Source organism: Candoia aspera, chromosome 13, assembly GCF_035149785.1.
Source record: "Candoia aspera isolate rCanAsp1 chromosome 13, rCanAsp1.hap2, whole genome shotgun sequence".
In the NCBI taxonomy this organism is placed as follows: Eukaryota; Metazoa; Chordata; class Lepidosauria; order Squamata; family Boidae; genus Candoia; species Candoia aspera.
In genome coordinates this window covers 598961-625263 of record NC_086165.1, presented here as the reverse complement: position 1 = coordinate 625263, position 26303 = coordinate 598961, and the positions used below count along the sequence as shown (strand labels likewise).

Sequence of the window (26303 nt, the reverse complement as noted above, 5' to 3'; positions counted from 1 at the left end):
AAGGCAAAAGGAAGGAAATCAAATTTACTTTTTTTTACCTTTGAGGACCCCCCTGTGTTCTGTGCCTTCCAGTGCAGAATTAGGTGGGAAACAGCTGTTAATTACAGGGCTTGGCAAGGCAGATCCCCATTCCTGTATTCTCTTGAAAATGGAGCAGTTTTTAAAAAACCAATTAGAGCATGCCTTTTGCTTCATCTTTCTGAAAATAGTAATTTGCACAGCTACTAAATTCTTTGCACTCTAGCAACTCCATTGCTTTTATTATCCTGGGATTCTGGACAACAGTCAGCAACAGATGTAAATGGCAAAATATTTAATATATCGTATGTTTGTACTGTATGGCAGAAAAAAATTGTATGTGTGTGTATGAAATATAGCTGCTCCTCTCCTTCCCACAGGCTTGTGGTGCAACTTCACCAGGCAAGGCCGTTCTAGAATACCTCAAGGTGGCCGTTGCTGCTATTCAGCTCTACCTCTTCTAAAAGCATGTTATGAAAAAGGGTCTTGTACAGCAGGTCTGAAAAAAAACACTCACCTGGAGATACTTCTTTTCATTTCATACCCCTTTAGGTATTAGATTAAATTATAGTCTCAGAACCTCAATCTCAGGTGTCAACTAATGTGGACAGTGGTTTGGAATTACATGTCCAGATTAATTTCCATAGCAATGCTCTCCAAAATGGAGCTGGTGATTTGGGCATTTCGCTTCCTTTCATATTAGTGCGACGCAACACCATTATTTATAAAGCTTACTTTCTGGCATAAGATGAAATGGTATCTTTTCCAGAACTGTTTAAAAAGCTGCTTTTTCAATGTATCAAAGAGAATCTAGATTCTGAAAGCAGCCCTAATTTTTAATGAAGTAATTGCATTTGATGTTACTTTCCAAACGGGTTTGTGCATCAGAATTAGCCATTCAAATGTTTTTGGAGACCCATTCTTACCTGCCATAGCCAGTATGGGCAAAATACACATGATTTGGGACACCACCACACCCCCTGGGGACCGCCAACAGTAATATGCCAGTAATCTTCAACATGACTTCTTAATATTGCAACCTCCCCTTTCAAGAAATAAAATTACTTTTTAGTCCAAAGACCAGAGATTGTGGACTGTTAGTTGTCTTTCTGGATTCACAAGGCTGATTTAGTTTAGTAGTTTTCACTTTTTATTCCCTTTTTATTTGTTCAATCAATTTAATCTTGAACCTAAACGGTGTACAGTACTTCCTGATCCATCACGTTTTTTTATGTCGCAACATTGGTGTGTTTGTACCAAAAAAACAAAAACACAAAGGTGTTTCTTTTTTCTTTTTCTGCGGAGAAGATAAAGCTGAGAAGCATCTCTTCCGGACCTTTGCCAGCTTTTTCGAATTCTGGCTTATCATCCATATGCTCACTACAGCTGTTGGGAACTGACTTCGCATCTCACAAACATTTTCTCATGACCTGGATAGAGGTGCAAACTATCCACATGCTGAGAACAGAATGTCATTCTAAAAAGAAGGAAAGTAGAAAGATTAATTAATAAACCAACAGTTTTTTCTGCAAAGCAAGGTGCAGGATGAGGACTGTGCAATGAAAAGATGAGCTCATCGAATGGGAAAGGTGATTTTGAGCAAAGGGTGTGTGGGCAACTCTGTCTGTGCTGCCGCATCCCCTGGACTCCGGCTGCAGAAAGCAACCTTGCCCGCAGGTTGCTTTGGGGCTCCATGTTCTTCTTACTTCCTGGCGGGATCTGAACACACTTACTTCTGCTGAGTTTCTCCTGCCTTGACTCGTATGGATTTCACAATAAGTCCTGGCCGACGGTCTCCCTTTCGCCAAGGGATGATGGTTTGGACGGTGTCCCAAATGTTTTCCCAGATGGCTGTTCCTTCCCATTTCAGTTTGATCATCATCAGCTCTCCAATATCAATATCCAGAGGAACAAGAAAGGTGTAGGTTTTATTTTGAGTGATGCCTTCGATCCTAAGGGAGAGAAGAACAAACACGACTAAAACACATTTGCTGGGGCTTCATTGTGGATAGAGATCCACTCATTTGTTCGTTTGTTTCTGTCCCGCTTTTCCACTGAGTTGTCCTTGCCATGTGCTGGTTCAGCAGCAGCAGCAGCAGCGACAGATTTCCCAATTCAAAACATCATTTTTTAACAGTATGTTAAACTATTACAGATATAAATTATAAAAAGTATCCATATATCTGTGGTTTATTTTATTGACTCCAAGTGGAACGATGCAAGAAGACTCTGGATTGACAAGAATAGCAATAAAAGGACAGAAGCAGAAATTATGTGGTGTGGACATCTGGGCTCCAAGATCTCAAAATTCCTGGGAGAGATGGGAAGGTATAAAGGTGCTACCTGTGCATGTGCCATTTTTCTCCACATGAAGGAAGGGAGACCTCAAGGTAATCTCGATCTCAGCAAGAGAACATGCCAAGACACTAAGTGATATAAAGCATGCCTTTTGTGCCAAGGCCTGTGACACCAGCCATGTTATTTCTCTGCCCTGGCATAAGGGCATGGGCCAAAAAATGTGCGTGTTATGGGTCCTGGGGCCAAGGGGCAAGTTGGACAACATTTGGAACTCACAAAGTGATGGAGAGATTTTCAACATCATCTTTGTTGCCGGTCAGCGAGATGGTGAACGTTGGATCAATTTGACGTTCTTGGAATTCGTGGATGAAATGGATTTTAAACTGATAGTGATAAACTGTGGAGAGGAGAGGAGAGTAAGCTGAATTTTCACTTACAGACAGACACAGACACATACCTGGCACTACATCCTCTAGTTGTCCTTGTCCTAAATTCTGCACCAAGAAAGCTGAGATTCTCTGATCAACACCTACACACACACTGTGTTCGCAGGCGTGGCCTGGCCTCCATGCGCCCTTCCCGCTGTGCCTCCCCCAGCTGTGTGGGGGTGTTCCTGCCAGAAATTCCAGGGCTACAGTGCCCACACAGCTGGGGAATGCCAGGGCAGGGCCTCTAAAAAGGCCGCCTGCTTCACGTTGTCTGAATTTAGCCAGTGATTCTGACCCGGCTGTAAAAATCTGGCTGCCTTGATCCGGATTGGCCCAGGCTTGACATCGGCGCAAGGGAAGACAATTCTGCCCTCCTTGGGGAGAGTGTGTTTTATCCTGGCTGGCTTGATGCTGACTTCCGCGCAGTTCCATTGGGCTACAGTGTCTGTGATCCTAGGGCTGTCAATGTCTATGTTCTTCCTGCCAACTGCTGGGAGAGTTGGGGCAAAACTCTAGGAAGGAAGGCATCCTTTAATTATGGAAAGATACTTGGCATCTGGTCCATCTGATTTCTCCCCTAGCAGTTGTTAGTCTGTGGCCAGGAGGAAAGGCATTCTGAGAGCAAGCCCTCCTGAGCTTGTTTTGGAGAGCAGCTGGGGCTGCCTCTGCCCGTTTCAGCCAGCCTGTGCAGGGGGAGTCTCGGTGCTCAGTGGCCTGAACTCCTCGTTCCTTCACAGAGTGGCAAATGCAACCCGGGTGGGGTGGGGGATGACATTTGGGTCTTGATTTTTAATTCTTGCTTGGGCTCTTCACATGGTCTTGGTGGCATTTTGAGAAAGGAATCGCAGATCACTTGACGGAGCCTGGAATAATAGCCGCTCTGTCCTTTCTGGTTGGCTTTGTGAAAGGCGACTCTTGTTCTGCGCTTGACATCTGGAGAACTTAAAATGCCTTTTCTTCTGTCCGCAGCACAGCCAGGCCTGGCAAGGGAGGCCCGCGGGGCTGGCCAGACCTTGGGAGAGTCAGGCGCTGCCTCGAACCCAGTGCCTTAGTTCTGACTCTTGCTGGGGCAACCCGGCCACTCCCCCCTGGGCAACGTATGCATCCTTCCAGGGAATCTGTGGTAGCTGTCTCAAGGTGACCTTCCCAAAGCGATCTGAACAGCCTGAAATGCTACACGGAGGCAGCCTGATATATCTACTTAGGAGGGGGAGCGAGGGTTGTCTGGCCAGGGGGTTCCCTGCCTTTCTTTGTGTCTCTAAGGGCTGCAGCTGTGCATTTCTGGTGTCCCCCTGCTTGCATAAACGAAGCTGGCTGGCCCCAGGGGCAGACCCTCTTCTGGGGCAGGCAGCAGGAAGGAAGCAGCTTTTCTGCTTTTTCCTGGATTTATTTCTAAGTTGCTTCCCGCTTCCAGACTCTTTTGAGTAGATATTGCACAGAACAACTTACAGTTCTGGAAAAGGGGCCGAAGTGCCTTCTGCCACTGCAGTTTGACCTCTTGGCAATGTACCCTCACTCTGGAGGACCCCGAAGCTCACCCAGAGGGCTGGCCAATCAGAGAGCCCTTGCCAATCCACCCAACGCTCATTAGCCTGCTTCTTCTCTCAGCTGGTGCCATCTGAAACCTCCACAGCTGCTTCGATCTGAGGGCATCGTGGCAGAGGATAGCCCTGTCCATGACAGCCCCGTGGGCTAGTCAGCCTGTCACCTGCCCCCACCAACCTTTGAACGGCATCTGGGCTTGGGTCTTCAGGAACAGCCTCTGGCTGCCAGGCACCCGGGCCTTCCGGATATGATAGCCCAGGGTGTTGCACCGGTTTGCCCGGCAGTCGAGGCAGCGTCCCTTGTCAAACATCTGCATGTTTTTGCACCAGTAGCCTGTGATCTGCTTCTGACTGTGCCGCAGGGAGTCAATAAACAGGTGAACCGACCTCTCATGGGCACATTTCACCGTCTGGGTGAGCCCTGCAGGAAAACAGAACGGTGGAATTCAGCAAGTCAGCCTGTCTTTGGTCTCCTCTTGAGTCATTCCATTGACAGACCTCAGAGGGGTCCTCTGCTGATGAAGGCATTGGTTCATCAAGCCAGCGTTGGTATCCTGGGCTGGCAGCAAACTCCAGCATTGGCAGAGGCCATGGAACCTGGGTCCTGTGGCGTGCCAAGGGGTGTTCTACCTCTGAACCAAGGCCCTCCTTCAAGGCTGTGCTTGGAGACCCTCAAAGGCTCCATTCCGTGAAGGTCAGCATGAGAAAGCAAGAGGCCACCTTGATGCCCAAGATAAGATGAGTCTCTCCTTCCAAATTCACGGCTGCCACAACCTGGGAAAGTTAGTAGCCCCCCTCCCAGCCCACAGCAGCTGCACCCCAGTTCCACTTCTGTAGGCTCCACAGGGGACTGGCCAGTGGCCCATGCAGTGCTTCCTTCTGGAGAAGGCAGAGTGTCAAGTCAGGGCCTCAACTGGCCCTTTGAGGCGGGAAGGGAGAAGTGGGAAAGATGCCCAGTGGTTACAGCTCAGGGGGTCTCGTTCAGCCACCGGCCCACCTTGCTCTGCCCTTGTCACCAGCCTGCTTTCGGCTCTGAATCCTGGCTCACAGCCCTGCCCTGGAGCCTTCTGCTAACCCCCGACAGACTTGGCTTGAAAGGCTCCCAGTACATGGTGCCCTTTCGCACCCTGTCTTACCCGTGATTCCATATTGCACAATGTGGTTGTAAACATGCATGATGTGGCAGCCAGGCTGAAAAGTTCCCCCATTGGGATAGAAGTCAAAGTGAGCCACAGGCTGCTTGATCCCCACGCTGAGGCCCATGTGCTGCTGGGTGAAGGTGTGGATGGCATCGACCAAGTCAGCGTCGTCTGGCGAAAGGCGGTCTGTCGGTGACATGCCTTCAAAGAGGGGGCCGGCAGGATCCAGGCCTGTGAAAAAGACAAACCGAGGCTTGCAAGATGAAGTTTTCCTCCGTAACACCATCTATGGCTACAGCAACACTGCCGAGTGCCCAAAGACGGTTCTCTGTCTGGAGCAACTGACAGGTCAATGTGAGAAGCAAAGGAAAGCAGAGGTAACACAGGACAACATTTTGGTTACATGTTGTTACCCTAACCAGGCTTCTCCAACCAGGTGCTCCTTGCATGGCTGGGGAAGAATTTCCTAAAATAGGGCTCACGAATCGCTCCTGTCCCTTGGCTAAGGTGTCCCGTGGTCTCTCCGGCCCCTAACTGCAGCCTGTGCCACTTTTCTCACCTCTTCTGGCACAGGAGTCACCATGCTCAGCCCCTCAAAGTCAACGGACCGTGAGCCAGAGGGGAGATTCAAGAGGAATCAGAGCAGCCCTCATGAAAACGCCCTCTGCACAGTGGGAGCAGCGTTCATCAAGCCGGAGGAGAGAAAGATGCAGGCGGGTGTGCACTTGTTTCGCTTGAAGCATCAGCGCCTTGCGCAGCTCCCAAATACCAGCCCTTGGAGCATGAGAATTATTCTGCCCAAGAGGTGCACTGTCCTGACCAGGTAGGGCATGAGCCAGAGGGAAACAGCTTCTTCAGAACTTGCTCAGAAGGGGCAAACCCGGTGAGAGAGCCGCTCCTTCGGGGGCAGAAGATCTCAACTTCCTACAGGGGTGTGTTCGTGCAAGTGGCTCTCCGTGCGCAAGGATTTTCTTTCTGGTATCTTTCTGGGCATGACCCTGAGTCTTTGGCTGAAGAATCCAGGTCCGTGTTTTGCAAAAGGAAAGGAGCCAGGGGCCTGATGCAAAAGCAATCCCTGATAGCTGTAAGGAGTATACAGTATGTATTTTTCCTGCTATAGGGAATTATTCCCATTTAACAGTATCTACAGGGGCTGAGCTGCTTTCCAAGTCATTGCTCAGCCAGCTGACCTGTGAACTGGCCAGTACGGCCTTAGTGGGGAAATGCCCATTCCCACCCCGCTTAATGAACTTCTTCCAGATGCACAGTCTGCTCAGTAGCCAAGGACCCAGCCCTTTTCCTCCGCTGCCTTTCTTTCCTGGGGGTCCAACAGTGGGTTGCTTTGTCCTGCCCTGCCCTGAGCTGAGCTGCCAAATGACCAGGTCTATCCTGAAGCGGAGTCCCACCAGGTGTCCAGCTGATGGACTAGGGAGCTTTACTTACCAGTAATCCTGCCGATCTTCCCACCGCCTCTCACGGAGCTGCCGGCAAAACCGGCCACGTGGGCCCCCAGGCTGTACCCAATCAGGTGGGCATCACCTCGGTGAAACTGCAAGGATTCCTGGGAAAAAGGCCCGGGGAGGGATGGAGAATCGTGAGGACTGAGGCCAAGAGAAAGGAGCTGCCACAGCCACTTGAGCTGGCCCAGCACATCTGGCAGCCTGTGAGGCCCAAGCTAATCCACCTGGGACTTGGTAGGTGTGATCACCCATTCTGCTCGGGGGTAATGTGTGTCTCGGCTCGGAAGGTCGTCTGCACCCAGACACCGCAATTTGTTCACATTCATGGGAACACGATGGGAAGTTCTCTTGAGTAATCTGGCTGTTTTTCCTTCACCCTGCTCACCTTAGATGACCTTGTGGTTGGATCTTCTCACCATCCCCCCTGCATCTTAGATGCCCCTCCCAAGGGCTCGGCAGTTTCACTGGCATTCATGAGGGCTCTCTTTGGGCAGGGCCAACCTAGTCCTTCTTCAGAGCCCTCAGGGGTCAACATATCTTGAGGCAGAAGATGCTGCGGCATCCTCTGACTCTCAGCTGGTCAGAAAGGGCAGGGCTGACCTTGATCTCCATCACAAACAGACGAGGAACTTGCTGTTCCCGTGGGGGTTTCCAGAGATGGGGACGGTCAAGTTCTGGCACAGCACATTTCACCTCGTGCAACTGCGGCTCTGCTGGGCAATTAATGCCTCCAGCTTTCTCACCCCACATTTCGGTGCCTCCATATCCACAGAGGACTCACTTGGCGACCACGTCGAACCCAGGCGTTCCACGCTTTGGGCCTGGGGCCGTTCCATCCTGCCTTGTCCACTGTGCCAGCCTTTCAGGGTTGAGAAGACCGGATGCCCCGGAATGGGCGTTTTTCTGCACCCTTGTCCTCCTGTGTTTTTTTTCAGTATTATGGAAAAGGAAAAGCTGGCAAGGCTGCCCTCTGCCCCATGGCCCTGGAAGCCCCTGGCCTCCCTCCAGGCTGGACGGCAGCCTTTGAAGAGAGGCACTTTCCTTGTGGCGAGAGGTGTAGATGCCCTTCTGAAAATAAGTGCGAGTGTAAACTACTTCCTCAGTGCTGGCAGAAGAAACTGCGTGGAGGCAGTCACCAGGAGTTGTGCCTGACTCAAGGGTGGTTTGACCTTTATTTAAACAATAGAGTTTGCCAGAGTTCATGGAATGCAAGTGTGGGTAAAGGACGTGCAAATGGTAATGGTCAGTCTTGCCAGACCTGTTCTCCAGTATTCCCACAGCAAGATGGGACGCAGGAAATGGAAACTACAAGGAAACAGATTTCAACTGGACCTCAGGAGAGGGTCCCTGAAAAGCATCTGGCTTTGGAACAGGCTGCCTCGGGCAGCGGCAGTGCTCCTGCACTGGAGGGACTGAAGCCGAGCCAGGCGGCCAGCTCTCAGGCCGTAGTGGGCCCAAGCCTCGCAATGCTGCCTCACGTTGGGGACTGGACATCCAAGAACCCTTCCGGCTTTCTGCCTGTTCTATGAGTTTCTGAAACGCAGCAGTGTTCAAGCCAAGGTTGGTCCTCGCCAGCAGCAAAAAGTTTCTGTTTCTGGCCAGAGTCAAGGATCAGCTGGTTTTAGTTCCCATCCAAGCACATGGAGATGCACCCACTTCCCTACCAGTGGACAGATCAGCTACTGACTGTATGTGCACAGAGATAAGCCTTTGTTTGAAGGACAAGGGCAGAGCAGGCAGCATCAAGATCTTTCCATGGGTGAATGGAGAACAGCTGCTGCTTCTCGGAGGCTCCTGGGCTGGTTTGCATCAGAGCCCAGAAGATATTTGCAACTGATTCTGGGCCTGGTAACCAGCCAAAAAGTTGTATGCTGGAGGGGGCAGGGGTGATGGGTTTGACGAGGAGATAAACAAGATGGTTCTGGCTGTTTCATAAGGGTGCTTACCTCCAGCCATTCTAGGAAGCGAGCAATTTCTTGGCCAACATCTCGCGTATTCTGGACAGCAACGGGGTAATGCGCATGTGCAAGAGGGAGCCAGTCAGCAATGATGATGTTGGTTTGAGCTAGGTGGGATTTGAGCTCTTCAGCCAGTTTCCAAATCCAGCCTTCTAGTCTTCCGTCCACCTGCAGCCGCAAGAGCAAATGCCCCCTTGCTGGGATCCTCCACCTGAGGGACACCAGTGCCCTTGGAAGGTTGCCCAGTTGGCCAGCAGGCCAGGGCACCTCCTGATTCCCAACAGCACGGCCTGGCTGGCTGCTGCACCAAGCCCAAAGGAAGCCTTGCCTGTCCATCATCTTGGCCCTCAGAACATCTCATGTCATCCATCTGCTATCACAGGCGCTGTTCTTGAAAAGGGAGAAGCATTATGTGCTGCACCATTTTGGGTGGGTAGCACAATTAGATTTAACTGTGAGTGCGTGCATGCATGTGGGGGAGTGCTCACTTTAGAGAAGTCATTTTTTGAACACCAGGACATGCTCCTCCTGGTGAGGCCCATAAATGGAAACGGTAGCTGTGTCCAAGGACTTAATATGAATGCATGGTCCATCCAGCCCTGTGGGGTGACCCTGGGGGCTGCCTCCCATCGAGGAGCAGGAGGTCTGCACCCCCACCTGAGGACGCCCACGCTTCATTCAGCTGCGTGTGTGGAACAGACAGCGGTGGCTGCAAGAAAGGGCGAGGCGGGGGTGTGCCCGGAGTCCCCTCAACCACCTCCGCCCTCCCAAGAGAAAGGGCCTCCTTACCGACCACCCGTGGATGATCATCACCAGCGGGAGGGATGCGTTGAAGTGGCAGCTCTTGAGGGTGGCCTCCTGGTCGGGCTCCATCAGGCAGCCTGGCTCCACCGTGTTGGAATACAGCAGGAACTTGGCCACGCCGTGGGAATGGCTGCCCTTTCTGGGAAGCAGCTGCCGCCGGGGCCCTGGAAGAGACCGTCAGAGGGCCGAGCTGAGCCGGCTGCCACAGAGACGGGTTTTTGCCCTATGAATGCTCTGCACATGCTCTGGCCCCAAAGGGTCCAGTATCGAGCAGAAAGAAGAAACGTGCATAGGAAACTTGGCTTTTCGGTGCTGAGGACGGTGATGGGTTTCTCCGTGAACCGACTGCTGAGTTTGGGCAGCTCATTCACGTCTTGCACGCTGGCTTGATTCTAAATCACAATTTGCTTAATCATACGGTGTCGCCAGATGAGCCCCAGTTGGCTTCCTCCAGCATGCTAAGCCAAAACCATGGAAATTGGCAAATGACTTAATGAATTGACATCCTGGTTCCCCCCAGCCCAACCCTGCCTATTTCCCCCCTTCATCTTTCCTCAGATTAGGATGAACCAAGGGCAGTCAAGGGCCAACATGCACCATGACCCACGTGGTCAAAATCTGCAAAGGGAACCTTTGGAAGACCATCTCCATGAAACTGGTGGGTGCAGGCAGACCCTGAACAGGTCAAATTTAAAAAGTTGTTTGAGGATCCAGAGAGAGCAATCGCCAATGCTGAGGCAGACCCCGTTCTGCCTGCCTGCCTCTGCCCAATGGCCACATTAAGTGCAAGATGGGTTTAGGTTTCGGGCAGGCCTGGAAAAGCTAAAGTGAAATGGCGGGAAGAGCTTAGCACCTCCTTTAAACAAGTCCCAGGAACATGTGGTTTGTCGCGAAAGACCTTCCCTCACAGGACTGCCCTCTTCTCCTGGGACCAAACAGCCCTGCCCCCACCCCAGCATTGTCCCTACACTGAAGAAAAGAAAAGAAGACTTAAAAAATGAGAGCACATGAAAATCTGCTGTAAAGCTTGGTACCCATCTGAGCTAGGTGAGAGCTGCGCCAGCTTTCCCCGATGCCAGCCAGCATTCCAGCATTGACAAGATTGTGAGCCCTGGGTTTGGGGGCCCCTGAAAGGCCAACTAAAGCACCTCTGTAGGAAGCGGCTTGTTCTGTTCCTGGGACTGCAGGGGACTCCTCGTCTTTGGGATGCAACAGAAAAGAGCAACTTTGCTGCTCAGCGTCCGGCAGCCTTGGAGGAGCGAGTGACTCCGCTGTGACCCCCACGTTAAGTGGGCCTCCTCAGAGGTCCAGGGTGCAGACCTACACCTCTGCACCTCGCATATCCGGCTCCAGCAGAATTCCATCTGTACAGCTGATCTACTCTGCGCATCTTGGGCTCCTGCTTTCATGCGCTGGGGCACCTTGGAGCCTTGCTCCAGTCTTGCCCTTCTCATACATCCCAAAGCCACAAGTTGCTGTCAAGGTGCTGAAATGGGGGTATCTGAGCCCCACCCCCCCACCCCCCACCGCCAAAGGGATGCAGGCTCTGTAGACTGGAAGCTGGCTGCTGGGCGCTCTATTTTTAGCATCCAGTGCTCAGCAGCAGCAGCGTTCACCAGCATAGCACAAAAAGCGATGTCTTTCATTTCCTGCTCTGGAATCCCCTTGCAGCCAATCCATTTTTCTCTGTTCATTGCTTTTCTCTTTTGCTGCCATTCTGCAAACTACTCTGAGAGCCAGACTTTAATGTAATAAAGCAGAAGTATTTTTATTAGGTCTTTGCAATAAGCGCAGGGCATGCATATTTCATTGACACGCAGCCTCCCGTCTATCGCAGCCAGCTGGTTGCAGCAAAGGAGCATGCTGAGACCCACTTCCCCTGCAGCAGAGATTGCTGGGGGTGGCCAAAGGCAGCTTGCAGAAATGCGAAATGGGGAACAAAATGGACTTGGGCCCCAGGAAGCCCCAGCGCCATGTGACCTGGCTGGCTGCTCTGAGCCGCAGGGCAGGGAAAGGGGGTGTTTGGAAACCCGCTGGAGTCTGGGAATATGCGGAGGAGAGTCAAAGTGGATCAGCTCCAGAGACCCCACCCCTGAAAAGGCCTTCAAAGCTGCCCCTGCGTTGCCTTTCCATCTCTGAGTGAACCAAAGGCCACGGGTGGCAGAAGGAGGTTGCGTGCTGGGGAGTTGCTCATGAGGACGAGGAAGGGCCCCCTGACCACCTCAAATGTGGGGAGGAATGGGCTGAAGCCATCTGGGGGTCTGGCCCAAAGAGAGGATGAAAATGGTGGCCCGTCCCCTGAGGGGGAGGCTGACGATCAAAAAGGCCTTGAACTGCAGTCTGGCCCAGCCAGAGGCAGATTTTGATCAACAGGGGATAAAACCTCAACACAAAAACCCTTCCTGCCTGCAGCTTTGCTTTCCAGAGAGCTGAGTGTGCTTTTGATCTGTGTTTGCCAAGCAGACTAGAAATTGATTTTGGGTAGTTCTTCCTACAACTTGGAGATAATTGTGAAGAGGCAGAATAGAATGCAGTTGGAAAAGTGGGGGGAGGGAGTCCGCCATGGTCAGAAAAGTCAGCATGGCGGCTCCAGTGGCACCATTGAAGCTCCTCCTGTTTTTTGCACATAAAAAACAGAGCTTTGATAGCCACAGCTGCCATCTTGACTCTTTTGACCACAGCCTGCAGAACCCCCTGCAGAAAACAGCCAACTCTCAATGCCCTCTTCTTGGCAGCAGTCATCTCCCCTCCCCAGGCTCTGCCCAACTGAAATGTAACTTGAGTCATCTTAAAAAGCCGGCCCAGTGAGAAAGCCTCCCTTAAATGTCCATGCCGCGCTAAAGATCTTATTAAATATGAAAGCTGCAAATCTACTTGTTGAGCAACTTGGGAGGGGCCATGTCAGCTGAACTGGCCAGTGGGTTGCTAACAGCTGGTGCCATGATGGGTCCGGGAGTTTGGGTTTACAAGACCCCTCTCTCTGCAGTTCTCGCTGCCACCTTCTTACTTTAGGTACCTGTTATAACTTTCTCAGCGCTCAGTGCCTGTTTTCCTGTTGGCTGCAGAAAACCTTCCTGCTGAACCTGGTGGCCCAGAGTTCTCCCGGGGCCCCACCTTGCCTTCCCTTTGCAACGGGTGCCTGCAGCAGCAAGGAATGGAAGGTCGTGCAGGAGGTCAATGCGGCATTTCTGTGCTGCTGAATGAGTCATGGACATGCCCAGGTGATTGCTCTGCACTCATCACCTTGCCATTCACTTCCTCTGTTGGTGCTTTCTGCGCGATGGAAGACTTTCGATTGTCGGATCCATTTTGTCAGAGCCGCACCAGACACAGCAGGTGCGAAGGACGTGGGGACACCCAGGCCTGCTCTCAGCAAAGCCACGTGTGCTGCCTCTGTTCCCATCGGCTCGTGTCGATTCCATGCCCTCGCAGAGGTGGGAAAAGGCCAGCTATTGCAACGCAGTCCAGGCAGAAACCTTTGCCATCCAGTAGCCCCGCTGGATCCTGTTTGACCTTCTGCCCAGCCCATGCTTGGAGGGGAACTGTGCCCACCAAGGAACCAAGAAGATGCAGAGCCTTCCTGGACCTTGGTTTTCGAGCCTAGGAGGTGCCAGTGCCCTCAAGTTACGGGGCCCTCACGCCAGCACTGCCCACGCTCTGCTTCCCCCCGTTTTCACTCCCAAGAACCACCGTTTGCTCACTGGTGTTCTTTCTCTCCCTCCAATGCGGTGAAGCCAAGCAGCAGCTCCACAGCAGGTGACGCTTTAGCAGCAAAAGGGAGGCCGCCTACGTCAGCGCTGCTCAATTACCGCCAAGTCCTCAGCTGAACGGACTTCACTCGTGGCTTCGCCCCAGTCGGACCCATCTGGTGCATAACCTTTGAGGATATCCACCAAACGGGCCAGAACCAGAAGCAACATTCCTGCACCTTTTCTGAATGGATGCCGTCATGGACAGCTGCACAGCCTGGGGGAAAAGAATATCCAGCTGGAAAAATCTGGTTAAATTTCATGCCTGAAATGGACTAACTCTCTGGCCTCCGTTATTTTCCCTCTGCTAAGTGGGCGTAAAGGTAACCTGGGGGCAAAAGGGAGCGATATGCGCTGCAGATTGCCATTGCTGTGCCAACCCGTGCGAGATATTGTGAGCCCAGCATCTGTTTTCCCATCCAGCCCTTTCTCTGGGTTTAGGCAGCAGAAGGTCGGGGGAGGGGGCAGCCTGGGGTTCTGCTCCCAATTTTGGAGCTGTCTCTTTTGCAACAAGGATGAATGGGGGGAGGACTGAGGCTTCTTCTACTCTCTGCAATGTGTTAATTCAGGAAGGGCACAGGATGCACTTTATTTATTCATTCATTCATTCATTCATCAAATTTATATGGCTAGCTGCATTGTATTTAAAATCCCTTTGTTCATAATTAACCAGGGTGAATTCTTCCCACACATTTCTAGCTAGTATTGCTTATTTGCAGGCCAAGAATAATTGAATGTAAAGCCTGGAGTTGAAGGAAGAAATCAAATTCTCCCCTTCATTGTTAACCAAGGTGAACATTTGATACATCTTCTCTGGCCTGTGTGTCTTACCTGCAGAATTTGGAATAACTGAACATAGAAACTGAAAGGAAGGTAGGAAAGGGGTAAATGGTGGGTTTAGCAGAGCTGAATCAGTCCTGCAAGTGCAAGAGGCAGGATAGGGAGGACAGGGAAGAATTTCACGTGCGTCAGGTGCCTAAAAAGCTGGTCTTTCAAAGCTCCCTGCAAGCACCTGCTACCAAGATTGTATGAAGTGAGGCCATTTTTATCTGGTTGTGACTTCAGGCCTCAGAGCGGTGGCTAGAAAAACCTCCCATCACAAACTCTGTCTTTGACCAGATGAGGCTGGGAACACGTCAACGGGGCCGCGTTACTTATCAAGCACACGCAGCCCAGGAGCACCTTCTTGACCCACCTGCTGGTGCGCCGGTAGAAGGACGGCACCATTGTTGTTCTTCTCACCGGCGTGAAAACAGCAAATCCAGGCTGAGTTAAGCTGCTTCTCTTGGACCAAGCAGCCGAGGAAGGAGAGGTATTTTCTGAGAGATTCTGTCGTGGTTTCCCACATTTTTGCAACAACCAAATATCCCAAATATCCACCAGCTCCTTCTGGAAGCACCCTACCAAGTCTCGCCTGGAGCCAGTCTTATTTTCAGCCATGAAAGCCAGAGGGAATTTGGGCACGATCAAAATGGAGAAATGGACTTTTTAAAATGGTCAGTGGGTTCTGGTGTGTCTCAGTTTGCTTTCTGAGTCCAGACAAACAGGGCCAGCTTTTTATTGAAAGCATTCCAATTTGCAGAAATTATGAGGGGGAAAAAATCTCTGATTTTCCTTCAGCCCCTCAGGCAAAGCTTCTTTCACACAGCCTCAATTTAAACCCTCCAACCAGGCAAGCAGCATTAAAATATTATATTCTGCATTCCCCCCACCCCCCTGCATCCAAAGCAAACAGAGTTTGCTTCTTGATCCTTGTTGCATCAGGCAGAGCCGCCACACTCCAAATCCCTGCCTGAAAGGGCAGCGCTGTTGCTAAGCAAGCACCGCTTGGCTCACCGCCTCGAGATAAAAGCTGGCGGTCCGGCTGGGGTCCAAAGTTTGCGTTAAAGGTGGGGGACCCTGTTGCCCTGCCCTGCGTTATCCGGGATTGGCTGGGATGTCCTTGGGGGCTGCCTGGGATGTCCTTGGGGGCTCTCAATGGCATGAAAACTGCAAATGAGCTTCCATCACCCATAAGGAGTTTTGCGTTGGGCTGCCCCAGGCCAGCCTTGGAGGAAATCCAAAGAGCATGGGGTGAGTTTGGGCTCTGGCAGGGAGGATCCTGCTACCTGGTGGAGGCCAGCCATGCTCAGCCACAGCACCTCCTTCCTGCTGCACCGCTGGTGGCTGGCAAGTACGTTCATCCCCTTCTTTCTTCCAAGGCCAAAGCGGCTTCTGGAGAGCCTGGCGTGGTGCAGCGGGAGGGCAGGTTTTCCGAGTCAGGGTCTCCTGTGTCAGCCAAAGGGCACACCAGGCCCCAGCTCAGGGTCCTGGTCAGGGCAGAGATTTTTGCATGCAGAAGCAGGGCCTGCCGTGGGCAGAGCAAAGGGCCTGGTCCCTGCAGAAATGTGCGCACTCCCACATGCCCACAAACAGGTGCAGGTGCTTCCCTTCCCCCCCGGCAGACTCTCTGCTCCCCTTCTGGGGGTGCCTGGAGCATTGTTTGCCCCCCACCATCCGGAAAGGGAGCAGCAGACCCCTCCCATGGAGAAGAGTGAAATAACAGGTTAGACGGGGGCCTTTTTCTAACTGGGTTTTGGGGACAAATGCAGGGAGGATCCAGGCCCCAAAGGGCTGGGTGGCAGCTGATGCCACGGAAGCCTCTTTGGCGGAGTTGGGGAAACAAGCGGTCCATCAAGGAGACATTCCAAAGTCAGAGTGAGGACGTGCCGGGGAGCCAGCCCAGAGAAGGGGGCTGGTCTCTGCGGGACAGTGGGTTGGGCTGCTGCCAATCGGGGAAGCAGATGAGCCAGGCCCAACGCAGGCGAGAGTTTGCAATCTCCTGGATGCCTGACAGGGACCAGGCTGGCAGGTTCCCGACTGACCCCTGGGAGGCAGCCCCACCTTTCCGCCTGCATCCCACGGATCAGGGGTTGGAGAAGTGGCGTCCCTCTTAAACTGGGCGGGAGGGGAAACTCCGCTGCCCTTGCCTGTCCCCCTCTCGTTCTTGGCTTTTCAGATTTCTGCACAGGCAGGGACATGTCCGCTTTGGAAGGGCCAGGATCAGCAGCGGCTCTATTCCATCCTGGGTGCAGAGGTGGTGGAAGGGTTTCTCCTGATAGTGAACGGCCAGGTCAGACGAAAAGGGTGTTCTACCCAGCCTCCTCCTTTTCTCCAAGCAATGGCCCTTGTCTACCACTGCGCCACTTCGGCTGTTACCCAGAAGCGGACTGCCTCTTAGCCTTAAACATCTCCGCTAGTTGTTTCCATAAAAACAGGGGCCCTGAAACTGGGTCGAGCCAAGACCAGCCCCACAGCCCAGCCGCTTGCTTCCGCGTCCACCGGTTGCTTTTGATTCAAAAGCTCAAGGGCGGCACAGCGCTACCCCAGACAACTTGGACAGGGAGCCGGAGCTAGAGCCCAAGGCATCTGCCCTAAAGCCTCTTGCCTTCCCCATAAATGAGCACAACTGCTCTCCATTGGCAATGCTTCCATTTCTCGGAGAAAGGCATTGCTGCTCCTGGCCGTGCCTGGCTCCCGAGGCCTCTCCTGTCCCTGGGCGGGCAGCACCCACTCCAGCGAACGGGCAAGGAGCAGCACTGTCCTTCAGAAGCCCGGCAGGGCCCTCCCCAGGCCGGGCCTTCTTCCAAATTGCAGGTCCCTGCCTGAGCCTGAGCCCGACCCCATCCCGGGGGAGCAAGAGAGCAGGCCGCTCACCTTTCTTCCTCCTGCCACTGGGATCCCCGAGGGCAAGCAGCACGCAGAGGAGCATCAGCAGCGGCAGGGCCGGAGGGCTTCTCATGGTGGCGCTTCCCTCTGGAGAAGCCAGGCCGGGCTGGTTCCAGGTGGTGGAGGGACGGGAAGGGCAGAAGTGGGTCCTTCCTGCCTGTCGCCAGTAGGTAGTGAGGACTAGCAGCCCATTAATGATTAACCTTTTGCATGGAATCCAGCTTCTTCCTCTTGGTGCCCCCCTAGAAAAATCCACTCAATCTGGCCAAATCAGAGGCTGTTTTCCATTTCTAGGTCTAAGGGCTCGGAAGCCGCCCCCTCGCCCCTCCTGGCATCGGGGGTTTCCCTGGATGGGCTTTCTGTGGATGAATACCAGGCTGTGCTGGGTTTTGTCTGATGATACTGAGGAACCAGTGTGGAAGGCTGCAGGGTCAGAGGTAGTCCACTCAGCTTTTATTGACCTTTGCCTGGACCTGTTGCAAAAGGGCAACCGGAAAGGCAGCCTTGGATGTTTCACTTCTCGAGATGGCACCCAGAGGCGGATGCCTGGCAAAGCCAGAACTGCGTGATGCAGCCAGGGCCCACGCTGGGATTCGGCACCCTCCAATTTGTCCGCCACAGCAACAGCAACACCATTGCCCTCAGTCTGCAGGGATGCTGTGTGGGAGCCATTCCAGGGGACAGGAGGAGTTTCGGAAGCCCAGAGGGCGAAATAGCAGAGCTGGACCTGCCTGTGCCCTGACCCAAGCTCTGCCTGCTGGGTCTCCTTGCCAGGCAAGGCCCAAAGAGCAGAAGGACTGGCATGGCACAACCCAGCGCTGGCCCACCTCCCTGGCAGAGGATTCTGGGCCCGCTCACTCCAACATCTCTTGACCTCGGGCACCTCTTTTAGCTTCAGACGCCCCCCCCTCCAGCTGAGCCCCAGCCTCCTTCCGGCTACCCTCCAGGGTCAGCTAAGAGCCCAGGTCCCCAGAGCAGCAGCAGGGTTGTTTAGACTCTGCAAGGATCTGGCTTTATTGGCCACAAGGGGTTGGGCAGAGACTGCCTGCAGCCCCTCAAGAATGAGATGGGGGTTAAATGGCCTGAAGACATAAACCCTCTGTGCTCTTTTGGCTTTCTGTGGTGTTTTAACAGTGAACAAAGCACCAATGAACTGTCGGAGAATGAGAAGGAGAAGATGATACTACTTGGAATTCTGCAGAAGCCCCCTGAATGCTTTCACCAAAATGGTAGCAGGAATGGGAGGGCCCTTCCCCATCCCTTGACTGGGACGGGCACCGCCTGGTCTTATTCAACACTATCTTTGCAATTATAATGGCTGGAAAGAAATGAAAGGAAGAGACCCTTAGAGAACAACATTCAGGGTCTCCTGCGATTTCTCTGAACTCTCCTGTGTAATCAAGGCAGACACAAGCCCTCCGGCCAAATGCAACTATTTCATCTTCTTTTCAGCAAATAATTGTTACTGGTCCTTGTCAAAGATGATAAAGTGCTTTTTATAAACTGAGAACACTTTTCGATTTAAAATCTTTGGAGACCGAGCTGATGAAGACTTTGTCGGAGATTCCTGCTCCTTTAATAATGCCCCCCAGGTTTTTGCTTAGCCTGTTCTTTAATTATTCTCCCTGATTAGCTTTTCTGGCTGGTGGCTGTTAGCCACATCCCACTTGCTTTGTGGGAAGGGAGAGCTCCAAGAAAGACTTGGGCTGTGTGGCTGGTGGAAGAGGCCCCCATTTTGTGGCAGCCCTCGCCCTTCATAAGGGGGCAGGTTGTGGCAAAGGAGCCGCTGACCTGTGGTGGGACGTAGGGACTGAAAGGAAACACCCGTTGTGTGACACACACAAGAGACTAGACCAGTTAAACCTGCCAGCAGCCACTTGCTGACTTTCTCCCCCCTCTCCCTCCCCTCCCTATCAGTACAACTCTTGCCCAACAGATACCGGGTGTTTCAGAAGTGTAAAACACACCACGCAGACAAGCAACAGAGCTAGCAGCTGGAGCAAATGTCTTGGAACAGACACAGCCCTTGCCTGCACTTTCTCTGGCCTTTCGGACTGGCGCTTTTTCCTGATGGACAAATGGTTTGGCAACGTTAACAGTCTCATCCCTGGATGTGAACCTGGGAGGGGGATGGGGGGAAAGCAGAAAAGATCAGCAGGGAGAATTTCTCCATCCCCACTTAGTGGAGCCTCAAAGGTGGGTGTAGAAGGCCCCTGAAATGCTAAGTTTTCTGTCACTGGAAACATCTGTGCAAGAGACCCTGCTGGGGGCTTTCCCAGCTTCTCATTCCTGCCCATGCCAAGAGTTGACCCTTCTCTCCTCTTGTTGACTTAAACGCAACACGAGGATTCCCCGTGAGAGATGCGGAGCAGAAGAGGGTGAGAGGGGGACGGCAGGCTCAGAATTGACCTCTCTTCTTCCAACTTAGCGAGCATGATGCTTGAGTCTGGAAGAAATCTCCCTGAGATTGGCTGCTTGCTGGCCAACCCAGCAGTGTAGAAGAATTGCTCCAAATGAGGGGTCTCAGAGCTGAAGTGGGAGCGCTTGGCCACAGTGGAGCATCAGTGGGGAGCATGGACATCTCGCTGGGCTTCCTGGCCACGTCCCCTGGCTCCTTTACAATCCTCCCATGGCCAGTTGGTCAACATGGCCTTTGGCACCCTTCGTGTTTGCCCTTGTCTGGCTTTCCCCCTCTCCTCTGCCTGGTTCATAGCCCATCATAAGCCTGTCCCTTTTCTGCATCTGCATTTGCCATCCTGTTTCTTTCATTTCCCTTGAACACAGTCCAGAAGCACTTTCCTTGATGAGAAACGCCAGGAATGAGCAGGCTTGCTGAAGATGGAGCAGCTGAGGGAGAGCAGAAACGTCCCACCTGCCTGGGCTGGAGAAGAAAGCGGGAAGGACCACCTCGTGTCTCGCAACTATCCAAGGCACTGTCCATGCTGAGATGGACAAACGGATCCTTGTGGGAAATGGGACAGAAGCAGCACCCGAATGTTCTCTGGGACTTCGCCCCTGAGCCGGGGGCACAGATCAGTGGCCACAGCAGCAGCGGTGGAGGGAGGGGGCGGGGGCTCTCCTTGGCCACGAGGCAACTGTGGCCCTCCCTTTGAGGGGGGAACCCAGAGCAGCCGTTGTCTTGAAGGGCCCACGGAGTCTGAGGGCCTCAAACTGATGGAGAAAGTAACTACTGCTTGCCCGGCCAAGTGAGTTGTGCTGCGTCAGGTGGGGAGCACAGCTTCTCACCTGCTGCTGCATGGCAAAATGTCACATTCCTTTCAGGATTACATTTTCTGTCTTCGGCTTCTCCCCCCACCCCTTTTTTTTTTTTTTGCATGCTCAGTGGAGGGTGCAAACTTTAATCCCACTCACAGTCTCATTCAGGCAGTTGCTCACCATGTAGATGAAAAATAGCACTGACTTGAGGCTGAGAATGTGAAGTTCTCCTCCTCCCTGGGACCGGCCTCCGTATGGGGGAAAGGAGGGTCAGAGCAGCGGAGCAAGGGCTCAAAAAAGCAGCTTGTTACAGGCCAGACAGCACCTTCCAGAATCCACAGCTGCTCTTTCCCCCTTTCTTTGAGGGTTCCATTTATTCTTGATTTCAGCACAGAGGTTCTTAAGAGCTTTCTGTTTCTGGGTACAGCACGAGACGAGAGGCTATCCCAGACGGACAGCTCTCCCCCGCTTCTCAGCAGACAGCAAGATGTTGACCCTGCAATCGGAGGGGTCCAAGGACCACCCACAGAAGGGCTTCAGTGGAGAGCTCCCCCACCCACCCGGCCACCCTGCTTGCGGGTTACCCCCAGCCCCTGCAAACGCTGGATTTCAAGCCAGGCCTGAACCACTCAGTGGATCCTGACAGCTCGCAGTGATTGATAACACATCATGGGGGGATGTGACTGGCTCAGTCGCCCCTCTTCTCTTGGGCTGTTCCAAAGCCACTTAAGTCAAAGGAGGCCGCAAAGGGGAGGGTCAGGGGAGGGCACGTGGAAATTGAGCGGTTGGAGACAGGACGGCAAGAAGCAGTAACACTGGTGCGTATTCATGTAATTTACAGGGCCGGCCATCCCTGGAAAGCAACTCTGGCTGCTGGCAGACAAAATAGAAATCCTAACTGTCCCACCCGCCCCCCACCCTGCACCCACACCAAATCCAGGCCCCCAGGAGACGCCTCGGCTCCCCCTTATCGCGTGCGCCCTCGCCAGAGCTCCAGCAACCGCGCTCCTGGCCCCGGGGGCACGGCCAGGGGGCAGAGCCGGGCCTTCATTGGGCAGCAGCTAGGGCCATGATGGAGAGGAGAGGCTTCCTGGGGCCTGCCAGGGAGGCTGCTTCTGCCAGGGCACCCGGGGAGTGAAGATTTGTATGCAAAAGAGGGAAGCTTAATGAACACCCCCACCCACCGGAGCAGAAATGGAGCACTGGTAGGTTGGTTCTGCTCTGCATTTCTGAGACGGGCTGTACTCAGTGGCTTCCCTTCTGAGGAGGGAATCTGCAGGCCGAGAACGAAGGAGCAGCACTGGGGGGAAACCGGGCCCCAAGAGGGCAGGTCGGCTCTTGGTGAGATTAGGCCATTCTGCATGGCAACACCCCAGGGAGGGAACCTGCCCAGGTCTGGGGCTGCAACTCCCAGGCTCGCCAGCCAGCACCCAAGGCGACTTGGTTAGACAGTGGCACCCCGAACCTTTGCCTGGCAGAGCCGTAACAGGAGGGGCTCCACCCGCTCCAAGGCAGGGCTCCCTGCCACAGAGCCTGGCGGAAGCGGTGGGTCCTCCTGCCCTATGAGGCGGCTGCCCTCGCAGTGGGGGGAGATGGAGAGACCCTCCCCCGGCTCTTTGGTGCCCTGGAGGCAAAGAGCCCCTTCTAGGGCAGCCCCCTCCACCTTGTGCCTTCTCCAGATGCGTAGGACTCAATTCCCGATCCAAAGTGATATGATGGGCTAGAGAAGGAAGGGGGAATTCTCCCTCTGTTCCCCCCCCCACCATCTCAGTCTTTGCTCCTTGTCTGCTGCAATGATTCTTCTCTAATGGTGACGCTTGTTCTCCTGAGTATTTAAACTAGTTTAACCACCTATGAATAACTCATGACTTCAGCCTGCTCTGTCAGCTGTAATAGCCATGGCTTTGCTCTGCTCTGGTGGCGGGGGGATATTGATCCCTACTGAAGTACAGCGCCCCTCCTAAACTCTAACTGCTCTCTGAACATCCGGGTCTGGGCAGACCAAACCCTGATGGATGCTCTCACGGAGCCCAGCCCCCAGCTAGACAGGCCCCCATGTCTGCTCTGTCCAGGTGGGGGCAGACCCTTCCCTGCCCCTCCTTCTCCTCCCAGGGCAGGGCCTGCAAAGCAGGAGCCCTGGGCCAGGAGCCAATGTCCCACTCTTGGCCTTCCCTTCTCCAGCTGGCCTCCCCATTCCTCGGTAGCAGTCTGGGGGAAAATCATGGGCTCTCCCGGGACCCACGAGCAGATGGGTTGTGGGCAGAGTAGCACAGAGCGGCGGGCTGCTTAGGTCAGGTGGGGCTGGAACATGCCAGAATGCAGAACTGTGGCTGCTGCTCCCATTCTGGGGCACCATCTCCAACTCCCTGCCTGAGCGTTTGGGAAGGGAGAGGGGTGGCACGGACTGGCCCCACGTTGGCCTTTGGGGAAGAGAAAATGGAAGCACCTTCTCTGCAGTCACGTTCTCTCTCAGCGACTCTTCTGCTTTTCTAGAGACGTCCAGAGTCCCCGGGCTGAACGTGGGAATGTTCTGGCTCTTCCTCCGTCAAAGCTGTTGTGCACCAGTTACTGGGAGGCCCTTCGTACAGTTACTCATGTCCTGGTCATCTCCCATATAGACTACTGCAATGTGCTCTTCATGGGGCTACCCTTGAAGAGTATCTGGAAGTTACAGGTGGTCCAATATGTGGCCGTACAGGCAATTCTTGGTGCCCCTAGATCGGCACGTGTTGCACCACTGCTTCGCGAGCTGCATTGGGTACCAGTCTGCTTCTGGGTGCAATTCAAGGTGTTGGTTATCACCTTTAAAGCCCTTCATGGCATGGGTCCAGGGTACCTGAAGGACCGCCTCTTCCCCATTGTATGACCCATCCCACCTGATCATGCAGGGAGGGCATGTTATGGACCCTGTCTGTAAGAGAATTCCATCTGGCGGGGTCCAGGAAGCGGGCCTTCTCTGCAGTGGGTCCCGCCCTCTGGAACACTCTTCCTCCAGAGATAAGACAGATTCCATCTCTTGCGGCCTTCCAAAAACAATTTAAGACTTGGTTCTGCCACCTTGCTTAATATTATATTTATATTTATTTATGGTATTTTAAGGCTTTTATCCTTGTTGTAAACTGCTCAGAGTCCCCCTTTGAGGGGAGATGGGTGGTGGCTAAATTTAACAAATCAATCAATCAATCAATCAATCATCAAATAGATAGATAGATAGATAGATAGATAGAGCACCAAGCCAGCTGCTGGAGGGGCAGTGGATGTCTCCCTGGATCAGATGGTTTGTAGGGGCAAAATGCTTCTCTCCTTGGCTGATCCCAAACGCAGGGGCGGCAGCCGTTTGGGTCGAGACTGAGAGAGAGATGTGCTCTCAGAATCAAAGAGGGTGCCTGAGCCAGACAACTGCCTCCTCCCAGCAAAACAGTCCTCCTTCTCCCGGGATGTGGCTTTCAGGCCCTCTCCGAGGGCACCTGAGTCCAACCCTGCCCACCAAGGATGTTCTGCTTTCTATACCCCTCTGAAGGATGGGAACAGCTCAGGAAGGATTGTGAGAGAAAACAGGAGCCTTTTTTTCACCTGTGGAACTAACCCCCTGCACCAGGCATAGGGTTGCCTTTTCAGAGGAGCGGAGTCTACTCTAGATTTTATACTTTTTTTGTCAGTAGACCTGCCCAGAATCAGGCGGGGGTGGGGGGGCTCCTAGCTGTGCAGGTCCTCTCTGGTCCAGTGTGCTACTAAGTGGCAGCTGCTGGGGACTCCAGAAGTCTATCACCTCTGTTTCTTGCTCACAGTCCCTAACCCTAACTCTAACCCCTAAGGATGCCACCTCGCCCTTCACATGCTCTTGCACCCGCGTGGCTGAACCTCGGGGACTCTGCCCTTTGCTGATTGGTTGGGGAGGTGGAGAAGCCCCCAGAAAGAAAGGGAGGTTTGATGCCTCCTTCCAGAGGATGGGTGTGTGTGTGTGTGTGTGTGTCAAGGCATTCCTCCTGTGTGAAGCGGCTCCCTCTTGTGTGCCAGGCAAAGCAAACAAGACAGACAAACACAGAGGTACCTTTGGCTTCTCAAACAGAACCGGGGGTTGCTCGCAGTATCGGACCGCCTCGTCCAAGGGGCCCTGCTGGAGCCGAGCAATGCCGGGGCTTCCCAGGCCCGCGGCTCGCTCGCCAGCCCCGCCACCTGCGGGAAGGGGGCACGGAGCGAGGCTCCCAGGAACGCCGTCCGTCGTCCCAGGGAAAGCGAGGAGGCGGCGCGGTGGGCTTCCCGGCTGCACCCTTCCCTTGGCCGGCCGCTCAGCCCTCGGGGCGCAAGGGGTGGGCCGGGGAGCCACGAGGAAGGGCGCTGAGCGACCGAGCAGGGAAGCGCAAGCGGCGCCGGAGAAGATGGCGCCGCTGCTTCTCCTCGACAAAGGGGCGCGGTGCGCTCGGGAGAGACGGGCACCGAGGCGGGGTTCTCTCCGCGTGCTCGGCGCCTCTGCTCCGGCTCTGCTTGCACTCTGCTGGCAGAAGGGCTCGCCGGGAGGGACAGGGAGAGCCCCTCGGCACCCCTCCGGTCCTGGAGACGAAGCCCGCTCCCCGCGCGTCCGTTCCCTCCCAGCAGGACCAGCCCTTTCCCTGCCAAGCCCCCTCCCCCAGTTTTGCATCAGCTTGAATTTCGAGGAGGGGAAACCCAGACGCGCGGGAGACGCGGGAGCCCTCCCGGTGGTGGCGCCGGCCCTGCCGAAGCGGGGCTGGGCGGTGCAGCAAGACGGCTCTGATCGCCGCCGAGGAGCCGGTGCCCCGGCACAGCGCAGCAGGGCTTTGGCCGCCTCGCCCGGCCCGCCAGGCAGGCCCCGGTCGAGGTGGGCCTCGCGCGCCCCGCCGCCCGGTAGTGACCCGGGGCCCTCGGAGGAAGCGGGCTCCCCAGGCCCTCGCAAGCGGTGCCGCGACGAAGCAGAAGCCCCCGCCGTCCCCCGGGCGCCCCGGCGAGCGCAGGCTGCGGTGCCCTTGCGGGGCGGAGCGGCGGCGAAGCGCGCGGAGGGGCCCCGGAGCCAGCAGGCCCGCCGCCCGCCCCTCTCCGCCGCCGCGGAAGGAGGCGCTGCCCGTCTCCCGCAGCCGCCGGGCTTGGGCGCGTCGCGGGCGGCGGGGGCAGCAGCTGCGTCCCGGCCTGGTGGCCTTCCGAGTCCCCGCCAGCGGGGCGGGAGAGCCGCCGGTGCGAGGGGGGGTCGAGAGCCGCGTGGTGGGGCTGTTGCAGGGAACGGGCGCCCGATGGCCGCGCGCGCCGCGCTGCCCCCTTTGGGCCGCCCCGGGTGGCGGGGAGGGAGCGAGAGCGGCCCCCTCCATCCCCACGCGCAGCGCGGCAGTTGCTCCCGGGGCAGCGTCGCGGCCAAAGGCTTTCCTTTCCTCTGGAGGTCTCCCACGGTTTGCTACGGCGGAGGCGACCATTATTACACCCTGTGGCGGTGCGCTCCGTAAATCTGTGACGCCCCCGGTTCTAAACCTGGGGCCCTCCGGATAAGCCGGACTCGCTGGCCGTGCCGGCCGGGGGTGATGAGAGTTGAAGTCCGGCGCCGCCGAAGGGGCCAGTTAGAAGAGGACTGTCCTGATGTGCGCCCGGCATCCTGTTTGCCAGAGGGATTCCGGGCCGCGCCTGTTCTGGCCTCCGGGTATGATTCTCAGAAACAGAAGAGGGGAAGGTCTGATGGTGGTGGCGGTGACCGCACCCTTTTCTGTAAAGAACCTCGTGCGGAGAACCCACGAAAGGAAAGGAGAGCCTTCGGAGGGAGCAAAGGCAGACTCTGTGTGATGTTAACTACGGATAATATCCTGGGAACTCATTAGCTCTCCATTAAACGTTTGCTACGTTTTGAGGCGTAATTTATGTAATGGCCTGGAGAGTCTCCTTTCTGTAATCATGTTTGCAAAGTTTAGGTGGCTCTTGTGCAAGCAAGGTGTTGATTAAAAATCATCGGTTGATGGGGGGGGGGGAGCCAATAAAGGTAAGGC

The 26303-nt window shown here is 54.5% G+C and overlaps 1 protein-coding gene across 4 annotated transcripts; it reads right to left on the bottom strand.

Annotated features, from left to right (window-relative positions):
* Positions 1–1145: 1145 nt before the first annotated feature.
* Positions 1146–24805, bottom strand: LIPC (lipase C, hepatic type). Of its 4 annotated transcripts, none has more exons than XM_063314034.1 (9): positions 24374–24805; positions 9635–9813; positions 8834–9013; positions 6871–6988; positions 5425–5658; positions 4467–4709; positions 2593–2713; positions 1752–1970; positions 1146–1495 (listed from the first exon to the last, which is right to left on the bottom strand). In XM_063314034.1, exons 2-9 carry the CDS (start codon positions 9716–9718, stop codon positions 1399–1401), a joined length of 1296 nt encoding a protein of 431 aa, XP_063170104.1. In that variant the 5' UTR covers positions 9719–9813; positions 24374–24805; the 3' UTR covers positions 1146–1398. The 4 variants fall into 4 exon arrangements, with proteins under 4 accessions (XP_063170104.1, XP_063170100.1, XP_063170101.1 ...); XM_063314030.1 differs by lacking the exon at positions 24374–24805 and adding an exon at positions 17095–17264; XM_063314031.1 differs by lacking the exon at positions 24374–24805 and having other exon boundaries at positions 8834–9235; positions 9635–9723.
* Between the last annotated feature and the right edge of the window lie 1498 nt (positions 24806–26303).

Excerpts from the sequence above, each read along its gene's own strand:
- LIPC (XM_063314030.1), bottom strand. The coding sequence starts at position 17,179 with ATGAGAAGCCCTCCGGCCCTGCCGCTGCTGATGCTCCTCTGCGTGCTG. Across the intron at positions 6,989-8,833 it reads GCTTCCTAGAATGGCTGGAG|GAATCCTTGCAGTTTCACCG; the intron begins GTAAGCACCCTT and ends CCTTTTTCCCAG. Across the intron at positions 2,714-4,466 it reads AGCCCAGATGCCGTTCAAAG|TTTATCACTATCAGTTTAAA; the intron begins GTTGGTGGGGGC and ends TCCTCTCCACAG.